Source organism: Heteronotia binoei, chromosome 8, assembly GCF_032191835.1.
Source record: "Heteronotia binoei isolate CCM8104 ecotype False Entrance Well chromosome 8, APGP_CSIRO_Hbin_v1, whole genome shotgun sequence".
In the NCBI taxonomy this organism is placed as follows: Eukaryota; Metazoa; Chordata; class Lepidosauria; order Squamata; family Gekkonidae; genus Heteronotia; species Heteronotia binoei.
Window position 1 is genome coordinate 83,873,172 of NC_083230.1, and position 24,942 is coordinate 83,898,113.

Sequence of the window (24,942 nt, forward strand, 5' to 3'; positions counted from 1 at the left end):
ATATGTAGGTTTTCCCCTTGCATGAAGGTTATCCTTTTGTGGGAAACTCATATGTGATCACAACCTTCAAATGGTAAAAGTTAAGAGGACCAACCTCTTCACATTCTTATCTCCTCATAATTTTACTTAGGAAAATGCTGATGGGGCTGCAGCTTTCCTGATATCTCAGGGTCATCTTTCAGTGTATATTATGTTAGCATCTTAATGTGTGTGTGATACTGAGTGATGGAGAGGATGGGGGAGTGTGAATGAAGATGCTGCTGAACAGATGCGTACTGCAAGTGACATTGATTCAATGGCATGATGTGACTAGAAATTCTTATGTTTTTCTGCAGTGTTGAAAGAATATAGGCTATTTTTAGAGACATGCAGTTCTTTGGTCGACTTATGAACACCTTTGGCAATGTCACCAACTTGTTCTCAAACCCTTATCGAGTGAAGGAGGTACCCTTGGCGGAGTACGCAACTCGGACCCGTCTGAAATGGGAAGACAGGATAATTCTGTATGACAACAGTTCAGCTCACTCCTGGGACTGCCTTTTCGTTAACCCACAGAATCAAGTGACTGCCTTCCGGTGAGTGTTTGAGCCCTTCACTTTTTGAAGTGGAGCCCCTGAGGTCACAGATTCTCCCTTGGGTAGAAGAACATGACTACAGAGGTAGGTTCTGAAGCCATGAAGGGGCATTCATAGGGATTCAAGAGCATAACAGTAATCTCCTTCATTCCTGAAGGAGTATTTTTGGAGGGATGACTACAGACACATGTTGTCCTAGCAAAGTGGACCCCAGAGGAACTTTTTCATCTAAGCAGGAACTGGTCTGCATTCCGTTTCATCTTTCTATCTAGGATTGTCTGCTGTAAGGCACTTCTTTGTTGTGCTGCCCCTGATGATTACAGAGCAGTTTGAACCAGCAGAGAATGCTGCCTCTTGTCTGCTGTTGAATGCTGGGAGGCTGGATTGTATTCAACCTATTTTGCAGCAATTGCACTCGTTGCCAGTTAGCTCTGGATTCAGCTTGAAAGTGTTTAAATGTTTCATGACCTGAGAATCCATGTACTATTTCCCCCATGTATGAGTGCCACATGTACGTGTATCCTGCCCTGTTCCTTGTGCCTACATTGCATTGATGTTCTCCACAGTGAGGAGCAGGGCCAGTCCTGCAGTAGCCCCAAGATTATAGAAAAATCTCCCTTAATGAGGTTAGGAGACTTCTTTTTTTTTTAGCCTCCTGGCTGTCCAGCAGACTTTTAGTCACTATAGTGATCATGCCATGAAGTTTTGTGGTTTTAGTTATTTTGTTGTGAAACCTTATATTTTATTTGTGTACAAATTTTTGCTTCTGTTTGTATTTTTTGTGTGGATTTTTGTATTGTGTGTATTTTTAATATTAGTTATTTCAACTGCTGTGAATGCAGAACATAAACGTTTTAAAATAATACAATTTCTTTCTCAGGCTTTTCCAGGTAGATAATGAGGCAGATGCAATCCAACATTTTGACCTGTATGTAAAGCAGTTACGCCCATTCTATGAGAGCTATCGAGAACCTTTGCCACTGGAGACCTTGCAGCAACTGACAGATTGCTTTCGCAACCACCCCAACTGTTCACTGGCTCATGTAGCAGTCGAAGTTGGACTCTTGGAGAGTTTTCGGCACAATCGTATCTTGAGGTATGGCACCTGGAGCTTCTCTTAATGAAAATGGCAGTTAGTTAGTTACTAGTTTAGGAGTAAAATACAAGAGAGTCCAGATCTGTATTCCAGCTGTCAAGAGTGCTGGGTTTGGAAATCCAGGCTGAAGATCTTACTCAGCAGTTAATCTCACTGGGAGGCCTCAGACAAATTATCGTAAATTTGCTAGGCAGTGAGTAGGGATGGGCATGAACCAGGATTATGGAGGTTTGTCCTGGTTCATGAAGTCCCATAAACTGGGACAAACCTCCTTGCTTCGGGTTTATGGATCTTTCCTCCCTCCTTGGGGAGCTGGATGCAGCTCCCCAAGGCCAGCAGAATGGAAGCGGGGGGAGATCTCTCTTTCTGGGAAATCTTCCCTCTCTTGTTTCTGCTGGCTGCAGCTCCACAATGCCAGCAGAATGGCAGGGGGAAGAAAGAAGATCTTTCATAACCCATTTAAAGGGAACGTTTAAATGCCTTTCCTGTTCACTTGTTGAGTTGCATTATTGTGGCCAGGGCTGGCCCTAGACTATCGGGTGCCCTAGGCAAGGCTAACTTCTGGTGTCCCCCTCCCCCGCAGTGAAAATCAGTTTTCCGGGAGGTGTGGGAGTGGGGATACAGGACTCCAAGGCTGGGAATACAGCAGGAAGCTTCTCCAGCAGTCCCAGGAGGCAGGGGGAGAGAGGTCTTCCTCCTGCATTTCTAGCCAAGGCTGAAAGTAGGAGGAAAGCGCAGCCACCCCATGCCTCTGGGGCAGTCCCAGGAGGCATGGAGGGAGAGATCTTCCTCCTGCATGTCCAGCTGAGGCTGGAAACACAAGAGGAAAACCCAGCTACGCCACGTCTCTGGGGCAGTCCTGGGAAGCACAGGAGTGGGGGGGTGGGGAGATCTTCCTCCTGTGTGTCCAGCTGAGGCTGGAAACACAAGAGAAAAGCCTAGCCACCCCGTGCCTCTGGGGAAGTCCTGGGAGTCACCTTGTGTGTGTGTGTGGGAAAGTGCAGGAGGAAAGCCCAGCCACCCCATGCCTCTCTGGCAGTTCCAGGAGGCGTGGGAGAGGAGAAGTCCAAGTCACATGGGGGCATCCAATTCAGTGCCCCCCAGAGGCCAGTGCCCTAGGTAGATGCGTAAGTTGCCTAGTGGCAGGGCCAGCCCATGTTGTGGAGATATGACCTAGCGAGTCAACAGAGAAGGCATTTAACAGAGAAGGCATTTAAATGCCTTCTCAGTTCACTTGTGAGTTGTACTACGGTGGTGGCATGGTTTGTAAAAACTATTTAAAGGGATCCCTTTAAATTGTTTTTACAGCAGTGCAGCTTGGATAAGGCATTTAAAGAGACTGCATTCTTTTTAAATGCCTTCTCCAGGCCTTGTTGCCAGCTCCAGTGTGTCTGCGGATATGAACTACACAAACCCACCTGGGAGGTCTATGAGGCTCTTGAGGGTTCATGAAGACACAGGTTAAAGTCTATGCCAAGAAAGTTTGCTGGATGACCTTGGGCCAGTCATTCTCTTTCAGCCTAGTCTACTTCACAGGCTTGTTGAGAGGATAAAATCTAGGATACAATAATTATGTAAGCCTCTCTGGGTCCTCATTGGGAGGGAAAGTTGAGGTAAATTAAAAAGACAAACAAAAATAACCCAGTTGTTATTTTTGTATCACAATTCTGAACATGTTATACAATGCCCATTCTGCTGTATTTCCTTCATTTTGAATACTTGAATCTACCCAGGATAAATGTAGAGTTATAAATTAAAATATGTTTGTGGGGACAGAAAAGAGTTTGTGATTTTTACACTTAACCCATAATTCCAGTACTACAGTAACAAAAAGATTATTGTAAATCGTATTCTGTTCCTTTATATTATGACTGGAGAGTTTTAAAATACCACAGGAGGTAATCAAAATGGCATCTAGGGCTGTCTTTCTCTAGCTAATACCAAGGAGAAGTTCTCCTAGTATGAATCCATGTAGATGTTATTTTTATTTTTGAAGCTTTGTAATAAATCATAGCAGTGAACTTTTGAAACAAACAAGGTGAGGTGGCAAGTATGAGATTTTGGTTGGTTTTGCACTCAGACCTGACCCTGTCCCTACTATTCATTCATCTTGCGTTGCAGTTGCATAAACAGCAATGACGGTGAGGATGGCTGTACTCCCTTGCACTTAGCCTGTCGGAAAGGAGACATTGACTGTCTGCGGGAGCTGGTGGAGGAATGCCACGCCCGCGTGGATCTCACAGACAAAAATGGAGATACTGTCTTCCACTATGCTGTCCGAGGGAGTAACCCCAAGATCATAGAGGTGAGGCATTGGAAAGAAGGGTAACTTCAAGGGTAACTCTCCCTAGAAGAACAAAGGCAGAGAGGATCATGCCAAGGTACCACAGGAAATGAATATAGGACTTTCCAAATGTGGGTGCCAAAAAGAGGTTGTTCCCCAGATGTTTAGGTAATGGGGGACTGTCCTTGTGTGTCAACTCAAAGATGTTATGGAACAAATCTCTGGTTCCAAACTAATGCTGATGTTGGGGTGGGGGGGCGGGCGGAGAGAGGATTAAGCAGTGGGTAGTGCTGAAATTCTTGTTCTGTTTGATCTGTCCTGCATATGACCTCCAGGCAGTTTTAAATCTGATTTCCCCCCCCCCACTGACAGCCTGAAAATAACTGGGGATAATGGAATGGGAAAAGGGGGGGGGAGGAAATTGGTTTATCTGTTTTTCCCTTGAATTTCTGTGGGAGGGACAATTTACAGAGTTATCTTTATGTCCAAGTAAGACCAGACCACATATTGAGAAGCACTTCCTTCCAAGACAAGAATGTTCTATTAAGCTTGTAGCAGAAGGTGACAAAGGTGACTCTGTGGCAGTTCATCCACATCAGCTTAAATGGAAGGAAGGACTTGCAGATCACTCGTAAGGTCCAAGGATGTCATATTCCCTTGACATCTAATGTGCATAAAAAAAGGTAGTCCCCTGTGCAAGCACCAGTCATTTCCGACTCTGGAGTGACGTCGCATCATGACATTTTCACGGCAGACTTTCTACAGGATAGTTTGCCATTGCCTTCCCCAGTCATCTACACTTTCTCCTCAGCAAGCTGGGTACTCACTTTACCGACCTCAGAAGGATGGAAGGCTGAGTCAACTTTGAGTCGGCTACCTGAACCCAGCTTCCGCCAGGATCGAACTCAGGTCATGAGCAGAGAGCTTGGACTGCAGTATTGCAGCTTTACTACTCTGCACCACGGGGCTGCTCTAATGTGCATAATGTGACATCTAATGTGCATAATGGAACTTGTCTCTGTTTTTCTATTCCTAACATCATATAAAATGCCCCCCAACATCTATAATCTAGGCCATCAAAACTTTCAAGATGCACAGAAGAGCCAGCAGACTCTCTATATGTATGCAAAAAGATTCCTCCTTGACTGGAAAACACTGATAAGAATGTGAAATGTCAAATGAGCCAATTGTTCTGATTTTTTAAAAAGTTGGATTAAAATGTGATCTGTAACGAGTTGCAAACCTCTTATGTGGTTTGAGAATTTGTATAGTTGCCAAGTGGAAGAATAACAAAGCATCCAGAATTGATCTGAATTGAGCTGAAAAGGTAAAGTGAACCAGTTTATGCTAGATTATGAAATGGGGAGTGAAGGGATTATTTTGAAAATGGGATAACTTTCCCATTATTTCCCTGCTGTAACATTGTGCATTTGGGATCATGAATATGTAAAGGTAAAAAGAAATATGATTTTGGAATACTTGTCTCTTTCTTGGTTATGTCCTTTCCCATTGGATATGTTACAAGAAGCTTTCAGACAGTAGTAACATAGAGTTGCATTCCCTTGTATAAATGGAACATAGAAAGGAATTTTTAGATTTGCCCCTACAATGGAAAGAACAAAGACAAGCTGTGTTGAGCTTCTTTCAGAACCACTAATCTGATCCAGTTGTTCCAGCTACTGGGCAGAAGGTCAACTGCTGCTTTGGACCATCTGAACAACCTTGGTCAAACCCCTTTGCACTTAGCCTGCCAGCTGGGCAAGGATGAAGCGGTCGCGTCACTTTTGAAGGTCGAAGCCAAGGGCAATACCTTGGGAATGCTGGGCTTCCCCATCCACACGGCCATGAAGTACTCCCAGAAGAGGTAAGCTTGATTTCTTTGCTGGAGTCAGCATGCTAGAAAGGAATTTCTTCTAACACAGACTTGATTTATACCTTCTGTGAGTCAGTGGCAGGAAGGGCCTCCACCAATAGTTTTCATTTAATTCATCATCACAGGCCAACTGCATAATTGAAAAGAGAAACAAAAGTGTGTACCAGCCAACAAGAAAAAAAGTAGGCAAAAAGGGCAATGGTGTGGTTAGAGTGCAGATGTTTATTAAATTAATCCCTACGTTTTTTACGTTACCTTCATCAGGAGATTATTAATTTAAATGCTGAGGAATTATTGATGTAATAAATATCTGCTCTCTTTTATTGCACCATTGCCTTTCTGCCTACTAGTTGACCTGGAATGTGTGAAGGTTTTGGCAGTTTGGGCCTTTTCAGGTGCCTATCTTGGGCCTTAGGTATAGAGGTGAGAGGACTGAAGCTGCACTTTTGCTCCTCAGGTTGGGCCTTCTGTGTAGCTTTCAATGTCCTATGTGGCTCCAGTTTAATCATCAAGCTGGTGAACATTAAAGAGGTCTGACAGCTGGTATGACTACCTGGTTGTGTGATGAAGCCTCCCACAACATCTGAGGCTCTAAGTCAGCATCACCTTTGCAACTCCACTTTTCTGATCTGGTCCAAGTTGCTCCTCAGACAGCTAATACTTCCCTGTCCCAGGTGTTGTCTGTGGCACTGTCTTTGAGCAGCTGGTGCTGAGCCCTGTTTACAGGCCTTCATCTCTTTCTGGCTTTGGAGATATGGGTGGGCCAGGGGAGGGGAAACTACATAAGGAATTAATACAGCAGACCTCAAAGTTAATCTTATAGAGCTCTCGGATTGTATTGTGGGAATGTCAGCCTATTTTCCCAGGAATCATTAACTGATCTGTACACTTGCTGCTTTTTCGTTTCCTTGTAGATGCGCCAAGGCCCTCCTTGATGTGGATGTTAGCCAGATTCAATACAAGGACCAACGGCATGGAGCAACACCCCTCCACTGGGCCAAAAATGCTGAGGTACGTGTTGAGAACGCCAGCTTTGTTGATGGGACATTTAGGCAGCCATCTTGGCTCCTTGGATGTCCTGCGCTCCCAGTAGAAATCCTTCCTATCTCCAGTGCTCTTCTTTGTCAGTGGTGTTGCCATCTTTTGTGACTTTTAAACTGTTCCCCCAGGGTGTATTTTTAACTGCCCCCCATGAGGCAGGAATTGGAGAGGCTGCACTTGCTGAATTTCTTCCTGCAATGCAACTGTTAAAAAGGTGCAGGAATCCCTCTTCTGAAACACAATTGGCAATCCTGTGCATGGAAATTGGAAGTGGATTGTCTTGTGTGATTTTTTTTTTAAGTAGAATCTCCATGCTCCACAGATGTGTGCTTGAATTTGCTGGTCAAGAATGCACATTCTCTTAAAGCAAAATAGAATGTGAAGTGATCCAAAGCAGGGACTTTTGTTTAAGAACATTTGTGGCTACTTAATCCAACATTCTTCGCAAGAGTCCTAGCAGCTAACAGGTGGTAGCTGGCCCACCAACTGTGGACCAGCATCTATGAGTCATAAATACATTCTTATAATTGTACTCAAGGCTCCGGTAACTGTGCACAGTAAACATTTGCCAGGCCATTGGGGTTGATACTCTGACTCTTGTAAAATTTTGGAGGTGGTTTATGGCCTTTCTTTTACTTCCTAGAAGCAACAACTCAAAGCTATTTTGGGGGATGCTGCATTCCTTGTGAACCTCCCCATGCTTACTGGGATTATCAGATGGAGCCCCAGTCCTAGCCTAAGACTTCTCAGGTTAGGCTGGCAATTAATAAGGTGCAGGGCTTTTTTGGTGATGGTGCCTGTTCTGTGAATCTCTCTCTCAAATGAGGCTTACTAGGGTTCTTAAAAGGCATCAAATACCTTTTGATCCAACAGAGCAGTTGGAGGACTTAATATCTTTGAATCTTTGTTGTCTGGGTGCTGCTGCTGCCCCAATCTTGAATCTTCTGTTGCTATTCCTGCTGTGTTCCTTCATTGTTGGAGATGAGTTTCTAGCATCCTATTTATATTACATACAATGTTCCCTCTAAGCTGCGGAGTCTTGTTAGCAAAAATTCTACTTTGTGAGCTACTGGCATTAAACTTGTGAGCTACTGCATAGATTATTGTGCTCTGGGGTCATCCTTCCTGAGCTAGGACAAAAATGTGTGAGCTGGAAGCTAAAAATCTGTGAGCTAGCTAACTCAGCTTAGAGGGAACCCTGATTACATAGTGAACTGCTTTACCCAGAAGCAGCACTTGGGGGCACAAACATGGTCCTGCCCATGACCTGATTGCACCTTGCTTCCTTCCCTTCTCGTGGACCTAGATGGCCCAACTACTCATAGAGTATGGCTGCGAAGTAAATACTCTCAGCGCGACGGGGGAATCAGCCTTGCACATTGCGGTGCAGCGGAGGCGCTTTGACTGTGCAATGGTGCTGCTGACGCATGGAGCTGTGACCAACACAAAAGGGAAGGATGGCAACACTCCACTGCACCTGGCCATGAAGGTGGGCTTCTCCACAGCTGATGCTTTCCTGGCACTGAGGGGACGTGGGAGTCTGCCAGGAATGGCGAAGAGCCTGTGAAAGACAACCTTTAGGTTTTCAATCCTGAGATCCATCAGCAGGCAGCACTGATGGCCAAGGGTCCTCTGGCTTTCCCCTCACCTGTCAGGGGAAGTTTATTCCCCTAGCTGTGGGACTCATGTGAAGTGATATCCACATGGGTTGGTGGACTGCAGTAGGGAAGGGGTGAAATCACTCTTTCTGCATGAGCAGAATGTTGACAGAAGGGAGCAATTTTACCTCCCCCCTTTCTCCCCACCACTGCAGCCTCCCATGCCTTGCATGGCTATTGCTCTGCCGGGTCCTGTGATCCCAGGAATAAACCTTCCTGGTTTTGGAAATGGCTGCTCTGGGGAGAGAGGAGAGAGGGACATCAGGGATCCATGTGTGAACCTTGCAAGTTCCTTGAGCTGGATCCAGCCTTGTATACTGTGTAAGGGTCAAATTCCCTACCTAAATGTTTGTTCCACTGCACATGAACACACATGAAACTGCCTTTATACAAAATCAGATCATTGGTCCATCAAGATCATTGGTCCATTCTCTACCCTGACTTGCAGCAGCTCTTCTGGGCCGTGGGCAGTGCTTCATACCTTACTGGAAGTAATTATTTTCCCAGAACTGTGTTTCCGATTCACCCCCAGGCCACTAAATTTGTTCTTCCATCCAACAAGGCTTATTGAGTCTGAGCTGTTTGGTTGGGGATGAGTTGCTAGATGGCCAAGAAAAAAGAGCAGGAGGAGGTGGGTTGTAGAAAAGGGAGCGCTGATGCTTCCCTGTCCTTGACCAGGTCTTTTCCTCTCCTTAGCAAGACCACCTGGATATGATCAAGGCCCTGATAGTGTTTGGAGCAGATGTGGAGATCCCTAATGATTTTGGGGAGACCCCAGGGTTGCTGGCGGCCAGGACAAGCAAAGGTGAGAGAGCAGCTATGAGGCTGGGGAATGGCAAGTGTGGGAATAGGGCAAAACCTGTGGGAAATTGCTTCTAGCTCTTGGACTCTGGTAATTATGTGTGTCGAGAATGTATTTGTGAGCAGGCCTTGCAATGTTACATATGAGGGTACAAATTTGCCCTGTCCAGTAAAAGGCAGTGAAAATTGGAAGTTGAGACATGCAAAACAACCATCATGAAGCAGGCTTGGGGCATTAACCTCCCCCAGAAAGACCTCAGTAAGTTGCTAAACGACAGTGTCCTGTTCAGACAAGCACCTCCAGCCATGGGTCCTTCCTCTGCAGACTGCTGGCAGGTACCTGGGATTGGGTTAGCTCCGCACTTGCAGCGGTGACTGTTTGCTTTATGTAATCATTTTCTCTCTAACGCATGTGACATCCCCACCATGCAAAGGTGCCAACCGGAAGGTACTCTTAGACCTGCTGAAAACTATAGGGACTGAACGCTGCCACCCTCCCGGCACCTCCGCCCTCCATTTGGCAGCCTCATCAACCTCATCAGTATCATCTACTTCCACTTTCTCGGAAAGACCATCATCCACAGGGACCACAAACTCAGACCTAGGTAACCTCCTTACCTAGCCCTGTGTCTCTCTATCTTTTGCTCACTCTTGTAGGACCACTTCATCTGTTAGAAAATCTCAGCACAACAGACTTTTTGCAGATAAGAACTGACACAAATCTTGGGTGGACATCAGTTTTTTGCTGCGTGGGCATTCCCTCTGAAGGAACGATCACGTGGAACAGTGTTGGGATCCTCCTAAAGTTCTATGGCTGCTTGCTTTTCCTTCTCCTTTTCTTCTTTTTTTGTTTGTTTGTTTGGTGAACAGCAGGGAGAGAAGCTGGGCTCCTGCCTCTTTCATAGCTGTTTATATGGGAGAACTTTGTCAGGTGTTGCTTTACCTGTCAAAGAATGGTAGTGGTGGCAGATTTTGTAAGGCAAGTAAAGGCACAAGAGTGCCTTGGCTGAGGTGTGGCTGGCTGGAGACTTCTCAATTCTCATAAGCTAGGAGCACCTTGACTGATCTGGCCACGGCAGTAGCAAAGGAATAGCAAATTCCTAGGCCCTGAGTTCTTCACTTCTTCCTATGCTGCTAAATAAATATTCAGGTATGTTTGTTTCCTCTTGTGTCTTTCTAGGATTCAAGGATATTATACATGTTTCTGCATCACTTAATACCTTGCTGAAAGCTCCAGACTTGACTGACTCTGCTGCTGAGAAGACACCGTAAGTGTGATGACAAGATTGCTTTCTGTGGTCTGCTCTCCTCTTTGCTGAGAGATAAGACTCTGTTGGTCAGCCTGATAGAGATTAAATGCTATATTTCCAGAAGTGAAAATCACACCCCCTCCTCATCCCATTTGGCTAAAATCACATTTCATAAGAGTTTTGCCTTCTTTCCCCAGAGCATCCCATGGGTTTTGGTTCTTAATTGCTTGACCAGGCATCTGAAGCTGGGAGCAGTGGTTTGGGTGACCGGTGTTTGCTACTACATGCTTCTCCCCCCCCCCCTTTCTATTCTGCAGCCAAGACCGTCTCTTGAGCCTGGATGGGGGAGGTGTCCGGGGCCTGGTGCTTATCCAGTTTCTCATTGCAATAGAGAAAGTTGCAGGGCAACCCATTCGGGAGCTCTTTGACTGGATAGCTGGGACTAGCACAGGGGGAATTCTGGCGCTGTCTATTGCACAAGGTAAGCAGTGCTTGGAGTTACACATGGTGAGAAGGAAACTGTCTCCATGTCTTCTTAATTGGCTTGCCAGCTGTCATAGAAGTAGTACTTAATGTGTTTTCCCTGACACACAAAGCATATGAAAGTGCCTAGTCCTGTCAAGGTCAGTATTGTCTACTCTGCCTGGCAGTGGTTCTCCAGGATCTCAAGCAGAGGTCTTTCCCATCAGCTTTCTCTTGATTTTTCTGCCTGGAGATGCCAGGGATTGGACCTGGGACCTGGGATCATTGCATGCAGGAGCTCTGCCACTGGAGCACAGTCCCTTGCCATTTAAAAGCTTGTGCAGATTAAGAGTTTACTCTGCAGAATGATTGTAAAGGAGGTTTCTTCTTTTGTTGTTGTTACCCAGTTACCAGGCAGCAGCCAGGGCTGTGTGTGTTCAGATGCACCATTCAGTCTCATGAACCAGTGTCTGGATTTTTCCAGAATTTGACCTTCATTGCAGAGTGGGGAGGCTGAAACTCCGTCCTCCCCTGTTAATCCCCTTCCTACACAAGGTCTGCTTGGGCTTTTGAGCTTTTGGCAGGTAGAGCTTACATGACTTTAGGCATTGCCCAGGAATTGTAGGTTAGAAGTAGCTTTTCATTCATTTTTTAAAAACAGAATTGGGTTCTTGGCAGTGTTTTGCACAGGATACAGTCCTTCATGTATATAGCATTTTCCCCAGTTTCCCCTTCAGTCCTGCCATTGTATCTTGTGAATGGCCCTATCCATTCATTGGTCACATTCAGCCACTCTTCAACTCCCTACATATGAAGGCTGCTGTACTAAGTCAAGTTATTGAGCCGTCTAACCCAGGACCCTCTTTTTTGAAAGGCATGAGCTCTCCAGGAGAGGCAGGGGTCCTTTCCCCAGCCCTTCTGCCCAAGAGTCTGTCACAGGAGAGGTCAGTGATTGAACCTGTACCCTCTGCATGCGAAGCAGGTGCTTTTCCATTGGGGTTGAAGACCCGTTGGCAAAGAAACCTCCATTGGGTTCCATCCCACATTGCAAGTGGCAAAGGCATCTTGTTCTTACCTTCATGGTCTCAGTCCTCTTATACTCTCTCCCTGTCATGTCACCTTTAACAATGTTAATTCCTCATCTTCTGTCACCCTTACAACTGTTTAACACATTGCAGCAAAATGTGGATTTTGACATTTCTACTGCAAGTTTTCTTTTATGAGGCATTTGCTGCTACATGTTTTCAGATACTCAGGTGCTAGTCGGACATTATGGGGAGGAAAAACCCTCCCTGTATTTTCAGCAATACAGCATATGTCTCCTGAATGGCTCTCTTCTGTCTTTTCCACTTGGCAGTTTGGTGTAGTGGTTAAGTCTCTTATCTGGGAGAACCAGGTTTGATTCCCCAGCCCTCCACATGCAACTGCTGGAGTGACCTGGGGTCAGTCATAACTCTGTCAAAAGCTGTTCTGGAAAGAGCAGTTTCTGCCAGAGCTCTTAGCCCTACCTATCTCACAGGTTGTCTGTTGTCGGGGGAGGGGGGAAGGTAAAGGAGATTGTAAGCTGCTCTGAGACTCTGATTAAAGGGCAGAGTATAAATCCAATCTCTACTCATCTTCTTTTCCAAACTGAATTTTATTTTACTTGCAATAGTAATATATTTCATGCATTTTTATCCTGGACTTTTGTCAATGAGTTCATCAGTTTTCCCTCTGCCATTTTATCCTTGCAACCTACCTCTCAGTGAGCAGGTTTAAGCTGAGAGAAAGTGACTGGTCCAGGGTCACACAGGCAAGCTTCCATATTTGAGCAGGGATTTGAACCTAAATCTCCAAGGTCTTCGTCCAGTGCTCTGACCCCTATAGCACACTTGCTATAATTTCTGCAATTGTTCGCCAAGTGTCAGGTGTGCTGTTTAAGCTTTTGCAAATGTGCTATTTTGCTTGTCTCATCAGCATTCCTTCCATCCTGGTAATGTCCTTTTGCATTGCAGGGAAGCCTATGGACTACATGCGCTGCTTGTATTTTCGCATGAAAGATGAGGTGTTTCGAGGATCTCGACCCTATGAGTCAGAGCCCCTCGAGGAATTCCTGAAGAAGGAGTTTGGAGAATACACCAAAATGACAGATGTCAAGAAACCCAGGTGATCCCCAACTCGAGTTGTGCTGGCTGAGCATTTATCCAAGTGGCTTCCTGGTCCACTTGTCCCTACATTTTAGTATCCTTTCTAGACAAGGGCAATATCTAGGCAAGGAGGGAAATGGTATCTCTCTGGACTCTTACAGGGTCATGTTGACAGCCACTCTCTGTGACCGGCAACCTGCTGAACTCCACCTCTTTCGAAATTATAATCCTCCAGAGGCTAAAGGCAAGTCCCGTTACAAGACAGCAGCCTTGTTCCCGGAACTGACCAAACCAGAAGGTAAATGCTCATGCCTCCATGACCTGGGACCAAAGCAACTTGAGGGACTAAATGAGGGCCATTCAGAAGGAACTAAATGAGGTCCATTCACCCTTATCCCGGCTGTGCCAAATGTTGCTCTTGAGGAGGCATCTGAGTGCCTGTTCCAGGCAGTGCAGGAAGGGGGTGAACAACAGGAGGAGTTGGGTGATGACGAACCTTTCCCTTTTCGATCTAAGGCCATAGGAGTAAGTGTGAGTGAGATAGCAAGCAGGATCAGAGGGCCTGCAGGGAAAGCTGTGGACATTCCTGCCTCCTCCCCCTGCTAACAGGCTTCTTGTGTGGAAAACAGAATATATGTGAAGTCCTGAAGTGGTGTATGAATGCTAAACAATTGTAGTTACTGCTCCGGCTGCAATGTACACTGCACAAGAGGGGGCAAATTGCTATTTCCCCCCCTTTCTCCCTCACAGATCAGCTGGTGTGGCAGGCGGCCCGCTCAAGTGGAGCTGCTCCGACATACTTTCGGCCTATCGGGCGGTTTCTGGATGGAGGGCTGCTGGCCAACAACCCTACTTTGGCTGCCTTGACAGAGATCAATGACTACAACAAGTCTTTAATCCTGAAGGTGTGGATCCATCCTGTGGAGGCCTCTGTCAGAGCATTTCTCTGCTTTCACTTCAACCAGCATTGCTTTATAGTTGTGTGGTTTACAGCCCAATTTTAAGCTTACTCACTCAGAAACAATTCCCACAAAATGTAGTGGGATTTATTCCCTTGTGGGAAAAAGAAAGTCCCCTGACAATTCACAAATGAACAGATGTTAGCACAGCATGACCAAGGGGATTCTGGCCTGTGGCAGGACAAATTTGCAGGTCTTTAAGGTGCCACAGGAAGCCTTGTCTGCTGACATCACAACAGGCTAAAGCCAATTCATACGACGACCTCTAAATGAGACATTGTGTCCTGACCTCTTTTCAGAATAACACACTAAATGCCTGCACTCCATGCTGTACAGTGCAGTTGGAAACTTATTTAGACCCTGCTTTTCTCCCCAGCAGGGACCTAAAGCAGCTTACAACATAGTTCTTCTCTCCCCCATTTTATTCTCACACCTTGTGAGGAAGGATGGGCTGAGAGAGGAAGACTGACCCAAGGTCAGCCAGTGAGTTTTGATGGTAGAGTGGAGATCTGAGCTTGAGCCGCCAAGATCTGTGCTGCTCTGATGGCTACACTATACTCGAAGATTTCTAGTTCCAACTTTTTGGTGATACTGCAGGATTTAAACATAATTTGTGAAATTGTGTTGGAAGGGCTGGCTTGCTTTGTCAACCTGTTGATGAAATAATAACACTCCAGGGACTCTGGAAAAGATGCTGCAAATAAAGCTTATTCCCCCCATTGTGGGAATGAAGAATGGGTTCATGAATGCTAACCTGGATATATTTCTCCATCTTTCCAGGGTAAAACACATGAGGTGAAGATATTGGGCGTGGTAGTCTCTCTTGGAACAGGAAGGGCCCCACAGGTTCCTGTAAGCTCAGTGGATGTTTTCCGCCCCTCCAACCCTTGGGAACTGGCAAGGACTGTCTACGGGGCCAAGGAACTGGGCAAGTTGGTGGTGGACTGTGTGAGTATTGGGTGGCAAAAGGATGGACCATTGAAGTGGAGACACCATGTAGGAATTCTGATGCTGACTGAGGCCTTCTCAATTTTAGGAATAAAAGGAACTTAGGGGTTCATACTGTATTATCTTTCTCCTCAGCGCACAAATATGGAGTCATCTTTTAAACAGAGCCAAGGTCCTCAGAGTGAGAGGTAGAAATAAGGGCCAGGCAAGAAAGACACTCTCCCAGCTTAATGTTTGGGGCATAGTTGGGCTGAGAGGCTCCATGTTTTGAGATGTGGGGAAGAGAAATGAGCACTCTAGCCAGTCTCCATTTCTCCCTCTCCAGCACCACCTTGGCAAATGCCAGATGATTCTGAGGGTGGAGTTTGGCAAGTCTGTGACAGCACTTCCTGGTAGCACTATAGGAATTCCACCTAATCTCTGTTACCTTTTAAAGACAGTGGGCACCTTTGAAATTCTGACATCTGGTGGTGGGCACAACGGCAAAGTGGTTGTAATGGGAAGCCAACTGCAAAATATTCGAGAGTGAGGTTATGCATAATTCTGATAGTAACTCTTCAGCATTTCCAGCAGAAACTCTTGTTTCACAAGATGCCGTTCAGAATTGTGCTGTGGTGACAGCTGTTGCTGAAGCGACAGCCTACAAAGAGACCTGGAACAACTTGTTTTAGAATATATGAGATGGCCCCTTGTATGAAGAATCCCATCAAATACTAGCAGGCCTTATACTTTTCTCCCCTCCGTGTGTTAACAATCACCATGTGCCTCTGTTAATGTTAACCCTTTTGCTATAGACTTTTAAAACTGATAGCGCATTCAAACTATGGGGAGTCCAAGTTTGCCATTGATGAAGGAAGCCCATGCTATTTGAGTTGTCAGAATGCTGGATCTAAAGTGGTCCCTCTGCAAAATTAAATGTCTGTCTTTGGCAATTGAAGCTTTCTAATGCGGACTGCCAGAAATGAGCATGTAATGTTTGAATGGATGTAAGGGGAAGTATAAACCCTGCCCAAACCTAAGAAGAGCTGAGACAGCCATCCCCCGTCAAAATGCATGGGAGCATGGTTTTGGCCAGACTAGGGCCATAGTCTGTAAAGTAGTGCTGAGCAAAATGGCAACAGTGGCATGAATGGGTGCATGAATGACTCAGAGCAAAAGATCCATTAATTTTATTATAGGCATTACTTTTTATTCTTGTCTATTATTCTTTTCTGACCCAGACCTTTTTAAGTGCTCTCTTTGAATGTTGAAATTTATGAGCAGACAAGTGGGGGACCCAGAGGGACTTTCTGGGGCATCACATTTCCCTCTCCACCACTATTTTCTCTGTTCTTTCCACAAAAGCCCATGTAGCTACCTTCCTTTTCTTGCTTCCTTCTCTCCTTCCCAACCTAACTTTATCTGATCCTCTGTCTTCAGATTTCCCCACTTCTTTCCCACTGGCAGTCTTTCCCTGGGAAAACTGTTGTGTGATACCATCAGCTGTTCTGGGCCAGATCTACTTGGGCTGTGCCTGCCTCTAGGCTGGCCCAGTTAGGCAATGGGAACCCTCAAGGACTTATGGGGGGGCAACTCACTTTCTCCTGTATCCCTTTCCTCCTACCATCCCCCATATTCTCACCTTTCCTTTCTTCTCTCCTTCACACCTACCAGCCAACCTACTTTTTATTTTCCGCTATATTAATTATTAATCTGTACTCCCACCTTTTTCCACAGTGGGAACCCAAAACAGCTTACATCGTTCTGCTTTCCATTTTATCCTCACAACAGTCCTGTGAGGTAATTTAGGCTAAGAGTTTGCAACTAGCCCAAGATCAACCAGTGAGCTTCCACAGCAGAGTGGGAATTTGATTTTGAGTCTTCCAGATCCTAGTCTAAAACTCTAATCACTGCACCTCACTGGCTTTCATGGTGTGGCTGCTCTTCCCTCCTGTCTGTTCATGGCTTGAATCTTCAGATTTATATACCCATGGATGGGGCCATATTCAGAATTCTTAAGGTCAGATAAGCATATCTGAATCATATGTTTTAGTGAGCATAATTTGCACATACTGAAATGTCATTGGTGGTGCTACAAAATCATGCCTGTTTTTTGTAGGTGTAGTTCAAAACCCATACTTCATTCCAGCCTTTGTTTGAGTAGCCTATTGAACCCACAGAGAATATCAACTGGAATTTTAGAACCTGAATCAGTATCATGTAGGCTTGGTGCAGATTCAGTGTTAGGATATCAGAAACACCCCATTATTCCTTCCTCTTCTGCCCTCTCTCATAAATTTCTCATCAGAATTCTTAGCAAGTCTGTGTATTTATCAGTGCCTGTGTTATCACGGACTACAATCAGTCAAAACAAGTAGAGGATTACATTAAGATTTTCCATAGTCAAATAGTTCCAAACCTAATACAGAGAATCACCATTCCATGTTATGAATGAGAGGCAGAGCCTTTCCCTTTATTTTTGTTGTTGGCAAAGGTTCTAGTTTTGGCTGATTGTAATCTATTGATGACATAGGCACTGGTAAGTACTGGGTCCCATGCTCTTTAACTTGTTCATAAATGATTTGGAGTTGAGAGTAGGCAGTGAAGTGGCCAAGTTTGCAGATGACACTAAATTGTTCAGGGTGGTAAGAACCAGAGAGGATTGTGAGGAACTCCAAAGGGATCTGTTGAGGCTGGGTGAGTGGGCGTCAACGTGGCAGATGATGATCAGTGTTGCCAAGTGCAAAGTAATGCACATTGGGGCCAAGAATCCCAGCTACAAATACAAGTTGATGGGATGTGAACTGGCAGAGACTGATCAAGAGAGATCTTGGGGTCGTGGTAGATAACTCACTGAAAATGTCAAGACAGTGTGCGATTGCAATAAAAAAGGCTAACGCCATGCTGGGAATTATTAGGAAGGGAATTGAAAACAAATCAGCCAGTATCATAATGCCCATGTATAAATCGATGGTGCGGTCTCATTTGGAATACTGTGTGCAATTCTCGTCACCGCATCTCAAAAAGGATCTTATAGCATTGGAAAAAGTGCAGAAAAGGGCAACTAGAATGATTAAAGGTTTGGAACACTTTCCCTATGAAGAAAGGTTAAAACGCTTGGGGCTCTTTAGCTTGGAGAAACGTCGACTGCGGGGTGACATAATAGAGGTTTACAAGATTATGCATGGGATGGAGAAGGTAGAGAAAGAAGTATTTTTCTTCCTTTCTCACAATACAAGAACTCGTGGGCATTCAATGAAATTGCTGAGCAGTCGGGTTAGAACGGATAAAAGGAGGTACTTCTTCACCCAAAAGGTGATTAACATGTGGAATTCACTGCCACAGGAGGTGGTGGCGGCTACAAGCATAGCCAGCTTCAAGAGGGGGTTAGATAAAAGTATGGAGCAGAGGTCCATCAGTGGCTATTAGCCACAGTGTGTATATATATGTGTGTGTGTATATATATATATATATATATATATATATTGTGTGATACAGAGTGTTGGACTGAATGGGCCATTGGCCTGATCCAACATGGCTTCTCTTATGTTTTTATGTTCTTAAGTACACCAGCTTGCTATAAGAAGATTCTTATTGAAACAGGAAGGACACCAGCCACCTGTTTTCAAGATCTAGTGATCAAGTTGATGTTATTAGATATTGGACTTTCGGACTATGTGGCTGAATGCTTACGATTTTGTACTTCTGATTATTTGTGAACTTGTGAAGCCATTCAGTGGTTCCATATACTAACAAGCATTGTATATTGCGTGTACTTTAGAAACAACCAGCATTGCTACACTGTTTTTCAAATATATTGGTTTTATTATTCAAAGGAAAGTATAACATTTGTGTAAGAGCTGTTCTTATTTATGCAGTGGTTTTTCTTCTGTTATATTCTAAACACCACACTTTTATCCTGTGGTTGCAATTTCTATTGTTGTAGACACATGAAGTAGGCAGAAGTGAATGTATGCAAAGATAAGAGTTTGTGGGCCAGAAGACACTTCATATCTTTGCATACATTTACTTCTGCCCACCTCGTATGTCTGACAGAAGATTGGTGGGAGAGACTAAAATGAGGCCAGAAGGCCTAGCAGTGCAAGAGGGTAGGCCAGTTGCATCTTTGTGTGGAGCACAAACAAAACCACAATGTAGTTGGAAGAGGAAAATATCTAATCCAAGGATATGACCCACTTTTGGTGGTGCAGAAAAGTGGAGTCAGCCAACTTATGATGACTTCCATATGGTTTTCAAGGCGAGAGGTGTTTTGCCATTGTCTGCCTCTGCATAGAGACCAGGACTTTCTTGGTGATTTCCTATCTAAATACTAAACAATGCTGTTTAGCTTCCAAGATCTTATAAGATCAGGCTAGTCTGGGCCATCCACTCTTAGCTGGTATCAGACTGGCGAAGCAAGATGGATAGTGTACATAAACACCAAAGGAAAGATGGTGGCTTTCTGTACTTTAGTCCTACATTGGCTTAACAGACTTGCACTTCAGTCTGGTATTTTCAGTTAATTCCAGATTGGCAATTTGATGTTGCTGGAGTCTTCCTGGAAACTTTTGTTGCAGAGGGGCACGTCTCATGGTCTGTTCTCAGACTTTTCGTGTTAATGAAAGGATTCCTTGATGGTTTCTGTATGCTATTTTTTATTTATTTGAAATACTGGTGGTAAGTCTGCTTTTCTCTTGGCCAAGTAGTTTTTAATGTCTAACTTTTGTCTCTGTTCTGGCAAAATGCACTGCTAGCCTATTTCAATAAATATCCTGCTTGAGTCTTGTCATGGGTCCAACACTGGCATATTTTCAAGAGTTCATTCACTTTTATACCTTCTAACACAACATGTCTGGTCCTAGCTAATACGGTTGCTTATTTTATTTAATCTTATAGCAAGAATAGTTTCCAAAACCTTAGTACAGGAGTTAGAGGATGGCATTCTGCCCTTGCTTGCTCTTTACCCTCAGAATTAATACCACTTTTGCTACTGCTTCAAGATACAGAAAGGTATTTGCCCTTAGTCATAAAAGTTTTATATGATTCTCTGGGAAGTCCATCTGGGAAGTCTATCTGTCCCAGGGGGTTGTGACTCCTTTAATTTACTAATGTTTTTCCTGACTTCTTCCCTAGTAAAACTAATGCTTTCAGCTCCCTCACATATTTGGAAATATTGTATCTGCTTGGTAGTCCAAATGCTTGTTCAAAGTCTTGCTTCGCTGATGTAATAAGTGAAGTAAAAATAGTGCTTACAAACATGTAAACATTATTTAGGTATCAGTTGGATCCAAAAATAGTGGAATACTTAAAAAAAAAAGTCTTAATTTATTTGCAAGTATTTAATCAGCCTAATCCTTCCCTCCCACTGATCTTTATAAAAATGCAAATGCCATGTATTCCTCTGCTGTTGTAGCTTTTGCAGTTTCTCCAGGTGGTGCTTACACACTTTCAAGCCTGTTTTCATAGCCTCAAATTCTAGAAATTTACTTTTTTTTTTAATGGAATATTCTCAGGATGTTCATTTCTCTGTGTCAGATATGCAGTACAATCCGAAACACTGTTACACACTTCTAAGTCCATTAGAAGAATGTAACTCAGTTTAGGTTTGCAGTGACACTGTGTTCTTTTCAGTGCATGTGCGGGGTTGTGGCACTGCATAATTGTGGCACTGCATAATTCCTGCCTTATAGGTACAATTAAGGCTACTAGCGGCTGGAAAGTAGAGGTCATCATCACTGTTGAACTACAGGAGTGCATTTTAAATGGCTTTTGGGTTGCTCCAATTCCCCCTTTGTCCGCTGCCAGCAATGAAATTGGCTCAGTTGGAATTATCAGGTCCTAAATGGCATTGATGCATCTCGGAACTAATTAGCTAGCTGCTACCACTAAATAGTCCTTACAGATGACTCATTAATTCAGTGTAATGGAGGCCCTGAAAACTCAATGAGAACTCCAGTGAAGGAAAGCTGCATACTGTTTTGTGTTCTGTAGCAAAGTCCAAAGTATTGGTTAGGGGAAACTTAGCCATTCCAAGAGACATTGTTGTCATATTTTTACAATTATTTGGTTCCTTGCTGAAAATGTGATTTGTAGGATGGGTGCAAACAAGTCATTCAATTATTATAGCAATGTTTCTTCACAGTGCACTGATTCCGATGGCCCAGTGGTGGATCATTCAAAAGCCTGGTGCGAGATGATAGAGGCCCGTTATTTCAGGTATGTGGCTTGTTCAGGTTGATGCCTTGCAGGGGTCAGCAAGAGTAGCACTTGCGCTTTGAATCTCTGCCTTTCAGAGCATGAGTCTCTGCAGTCTTTGCTGAATTGAGATCATTAACCTGTGGCTCAGTCATTCCCATAGCTGTCCACTAGTTAAGGATTGAGCCTTCCAGCAGTCCAGGATGGTAGTACTTCTGGCTGTCTGACTACAGAGTACTGATAATTTCAGGAGCATTCCCCATTACTATGTATGGGTGTGAAAGCTGGACAATGAAGAAAGCTGACAGAAAGAAGGTAGATTCCTTTGAAATGTGGTGCTGGAGGAGTTTTACAGATACCATGGACTCCCCAAAAGACAAATTAGTGGCTTCTGGATCCAATCAAGTCTAGACTCTAGAAGCTCAAATGACTAAACTGAATAGGATTGCCAGGTCTGACTCAAGCAATATCTGGGGGCTTTGGGGGTGGAGCCAGAAGCAAGGTTGTGACAAGCATTATTGAACTCCACAGGGAGTTCTGGCAATCACATTTAAAGGGACTGCATGCCTTTTAAATTCCCTCCCTCCATTTGGAAATAATGAAGGATAGGGGCACCTACTTTGAGGGCTCATAGAATTGGACCCTTGATCCAATCTTTTTGAAACTTGGGAGGTGTTTTGAGGAGAGGCAGTAGATTCTATGCTGAAAATTTAGTGCCTCTACCTCAAAAAACATCCCCCCAGAGTCCCAGATACCCACATATTGATTCTCCATTATACCCTATGGGAACTGTCTCCATAGAGTATGATGGAGTACCCAGCAGACATTTCCCTTCTCCTGCTCCGTGTATAATACACCTCTTGTCAATTTCCTATAATTAAAAATCCATTCAAAAACATTATTTTTGTATTCCAGATCTTTTACTAGTAGCAACAATTCTTAAATGAGTCTGGATTTGCATAATGTATGCAGAAGATACTTCAATACAATTTCAAGTTCCAGCTTACAGGCATACTTCCTCACACTTATGTCATTCTCATTAAATTCACTCCAACCTTTACTGTTTACTTTTTCCTTCCAGAATGCAAAGCGTGTAATATGCCTGCCAACGATGAAGGCTGTAGTGAATTTAATGATAATGACATAGAAGTGTGAGGAGTATAAGTAAATTGTTGTACTGTCTCCACCCTTTAGAAGCCCTGTGGCGCAGAGTCGTAAGCTGCAGTACTGCAGTCCAAGCTCTGCTCACGACCTGAGTTCAATCCCGGCGGATGCTGGGTTGAGGTAGCCGGCTCAAGGTTGACTCAGCCTTCGGTAAATTGAGTACTGTTTGTTGGGGGTGAAGTGTAAATGACTGGGGAAGGCAATGGCAAATCACCCCACAACAAAAGTCTGCCAAGACAACATCATGATGTGACATCACCCCATGGGTTGGTAATGACCCAGTGCTTTTACACCTTTTTTCCCTCAAGAGACTGTTTTTTCTTTATCTGCCTTCTTGTCCTAATTTCCCTAATCTTTACAAAACTGCTTGTCTGATTTCCATTTGGTAATTTGTTCCTGGTGTATCCACAGGTTCAACCCTCAGTTAGAATCCGACGTAATGCTGGATGAGGTGAGTGACACAGTCCTGGTGAACTTGCTGTGGGAGACTCAGCTCTACATTTACCAACACTGGGATGAAATCAAGCGCTTAGTAAAACAGTTCCTAACTCCCTGACGTTTTTGGTGGTGTTGATGCTGCATCGTGACTGAGGTGATTTAGACTATCAGCCAGAAGTAGCAGATTCTGCTGGCCTGTGGCTTACCCTTCCTTCTTATCACAAGGAAATGAACTTGAAGAACTTGGTGATTCCGCTTACTGACATGTTTTGTAGCTGCTGTAATCCATGTGTGGCAGTGGTTGCTCTTTTCCTGTGTGCCAGACTCCCGTATAACTGCAACCTGGCATACATCTGAAACACATTTCTTGAATTTGACCTTGCTTGTGTGGTAACGGGGCATGTGACTGATCAGAGACAGATCACCTGACCCTGCCTTCCTCACAAAGGGTATTTCCTGATGCTTTGGGTTTTAGGTACTGCACTTTTCTGTCAAAAATTATACGAGATAGGTTGAGAGAATTTTAATTGCTCATTTCTGTATGTCTACTGAATTCTGAAGTTCTGCTGTGAAGAAGGGTAGTGTTGTTATCCCACAGAATCTGTGAGGACATACAGCTACCTGCCTGCAGTATGTTTTCAACTAAGCATTACAGTGTTCCTGCATGGTATTGGCAAAGATGAGTTCCTTTTGTCATTAGCAGTCATAAGTTCTTTCCTTACCCTTTCCTGTTATTTCAGATCCCCCCTCTTAGTCTTTGGTTCCCCCCACCTCCTGAAAGGGGCTATGTGTATAAATTGAAAAATTTTGAGACAAGCAGGATAGAGTACATTAATTGATTTCTCTGGTCACTGGCAGAGGTGGGAAAATCTTTCCTCAATCCCACCTTCACAGGAATCACCTAATAAGGGTGAACAGTGTAAAAATTCAGCCACATTAGTGAGGGGACCTCCTCCTGGCAAACTGTGTTCTTTCTGGCAAGTGATCAGACATTCAATTCAGTGTCTTCCCCTCTGGATTGTAGTGCATTAATTCCTTTTATGGTTGGTCCCTCCCTCCCCCCCTTTCCCTTTTTTCTTTTCTCAGTGACTAGAATTTAAGTGCTGCTGTTATTTTTGTGTGTATGCATTCTGACAATTTAATGGATTTTATTAAAACTATTGGAAAAATATCCTGATTAATGTGAAATCAAACAATTGGTTTTTTTCTCTATTTTTGTAAACATCACCTAGTTTACTGCAATTGAAAATAAAAGGTGTGGTGACTGAGGATATCTCCACAACACTAACTGAGTATTAAATAAATTGAACTTTACACAAAACCTTGATTCTGCTCAGGCTTAATAACTCTCCAAGTGCAAGAGACAAAACTTACATGGAAGGCACAGACACTTCCCAGGGGGCAGCATAAGCATCTCCCTGAAAGGACATGAGAACAACTATGCTGCATCAGGCCACAGGTCTTCTAGTCCCACACCATGTCTGTTTTAGATTCACAATGGAATCAGTTTGTTCTTTGTATCTGGCAAAGATAGGCATTTTCCCTTTTGATTTAAGCTAGCAGGAAGAATCTGGTTCTTTAAGTAGAAGATCACTGTTATGGGTGGCAACACTGCTCAGTATGCAGTTGTACTGTAAATACCTAGTCAGTACATTCAGTCAGATAAGTGGCAGGTAGGTATTTAGGAAAAAGAACCATGGTGTGATGTGGGAGAATCACACATTGGATTTTTTAGAATCACGACACTCCCAAAACTACAGAAAAGCTTACCAGAGAATCTTCTGTTGTGAATTCTAAGGCTGGTCTTTCAAAGGTAGAATCCGATATCCCCACTGAGGTTCCAGCACTGATCTTAACATTGATCTCTGACCCTCAGTGCTTGATGCTTCCGATTAAATACAGGATCCAGTACATCCATACATGGTGGTTATGCAAAAGCTAGTGATTGTGTTGACTAAGAGTTGGTACACAGAGAAGCCATAATCCAGCAGAGATGTTCTGTGCTTAAACCCCATTAGAGTCAATAGGTTTAAGAATGCATCATTAATTCTCCATGTGGTAAATTTGGATTCTTCCTGGCTGTACATTTTGGC

General features: G+C 44.1%; 1 protein-coding gene across 1 annotated transcript; it reads left to right on the top strand.

The window, feature by feature from the left end:
• The first annotated feature begins 305 nt into the window (after positions 1–305).
• On the top strand, positions 306–24,118 carry PLA2G6 (phospholipase A2 group VI). Its single transcript, XM_060245469.1, has 16 exons — positions 306–575; positions 1,456–1,671; positions 3,793–3,976; positions 5,632–5,819; positions 6,743–6,839; positions 8,176–8,358; positions 9,224–9,332; positions 9,763–9,933; positions 10,509–10,596; positions 10,896–11,059; positions 13,035–13,185; positions 13,328–13,464; positions 13,917–14,071; positions 14,906–15,073; positions 21,195–21,268; positions 22,823–24,118. The coding sequence occupies exons 1-16, from the start codon at positions 367–369 to the stop codon at positions 22,965–22,967; spliced, it is 2,439 nt and encodes an 812-aa protein (XP_060101452.1). The 5' UTR covers positions 306–366; the 3' UTR covers positions 22,968–24,118.
• The last annotated feature ends 824 nt before the right edge of the window (positions 24,119–24,942 follow it).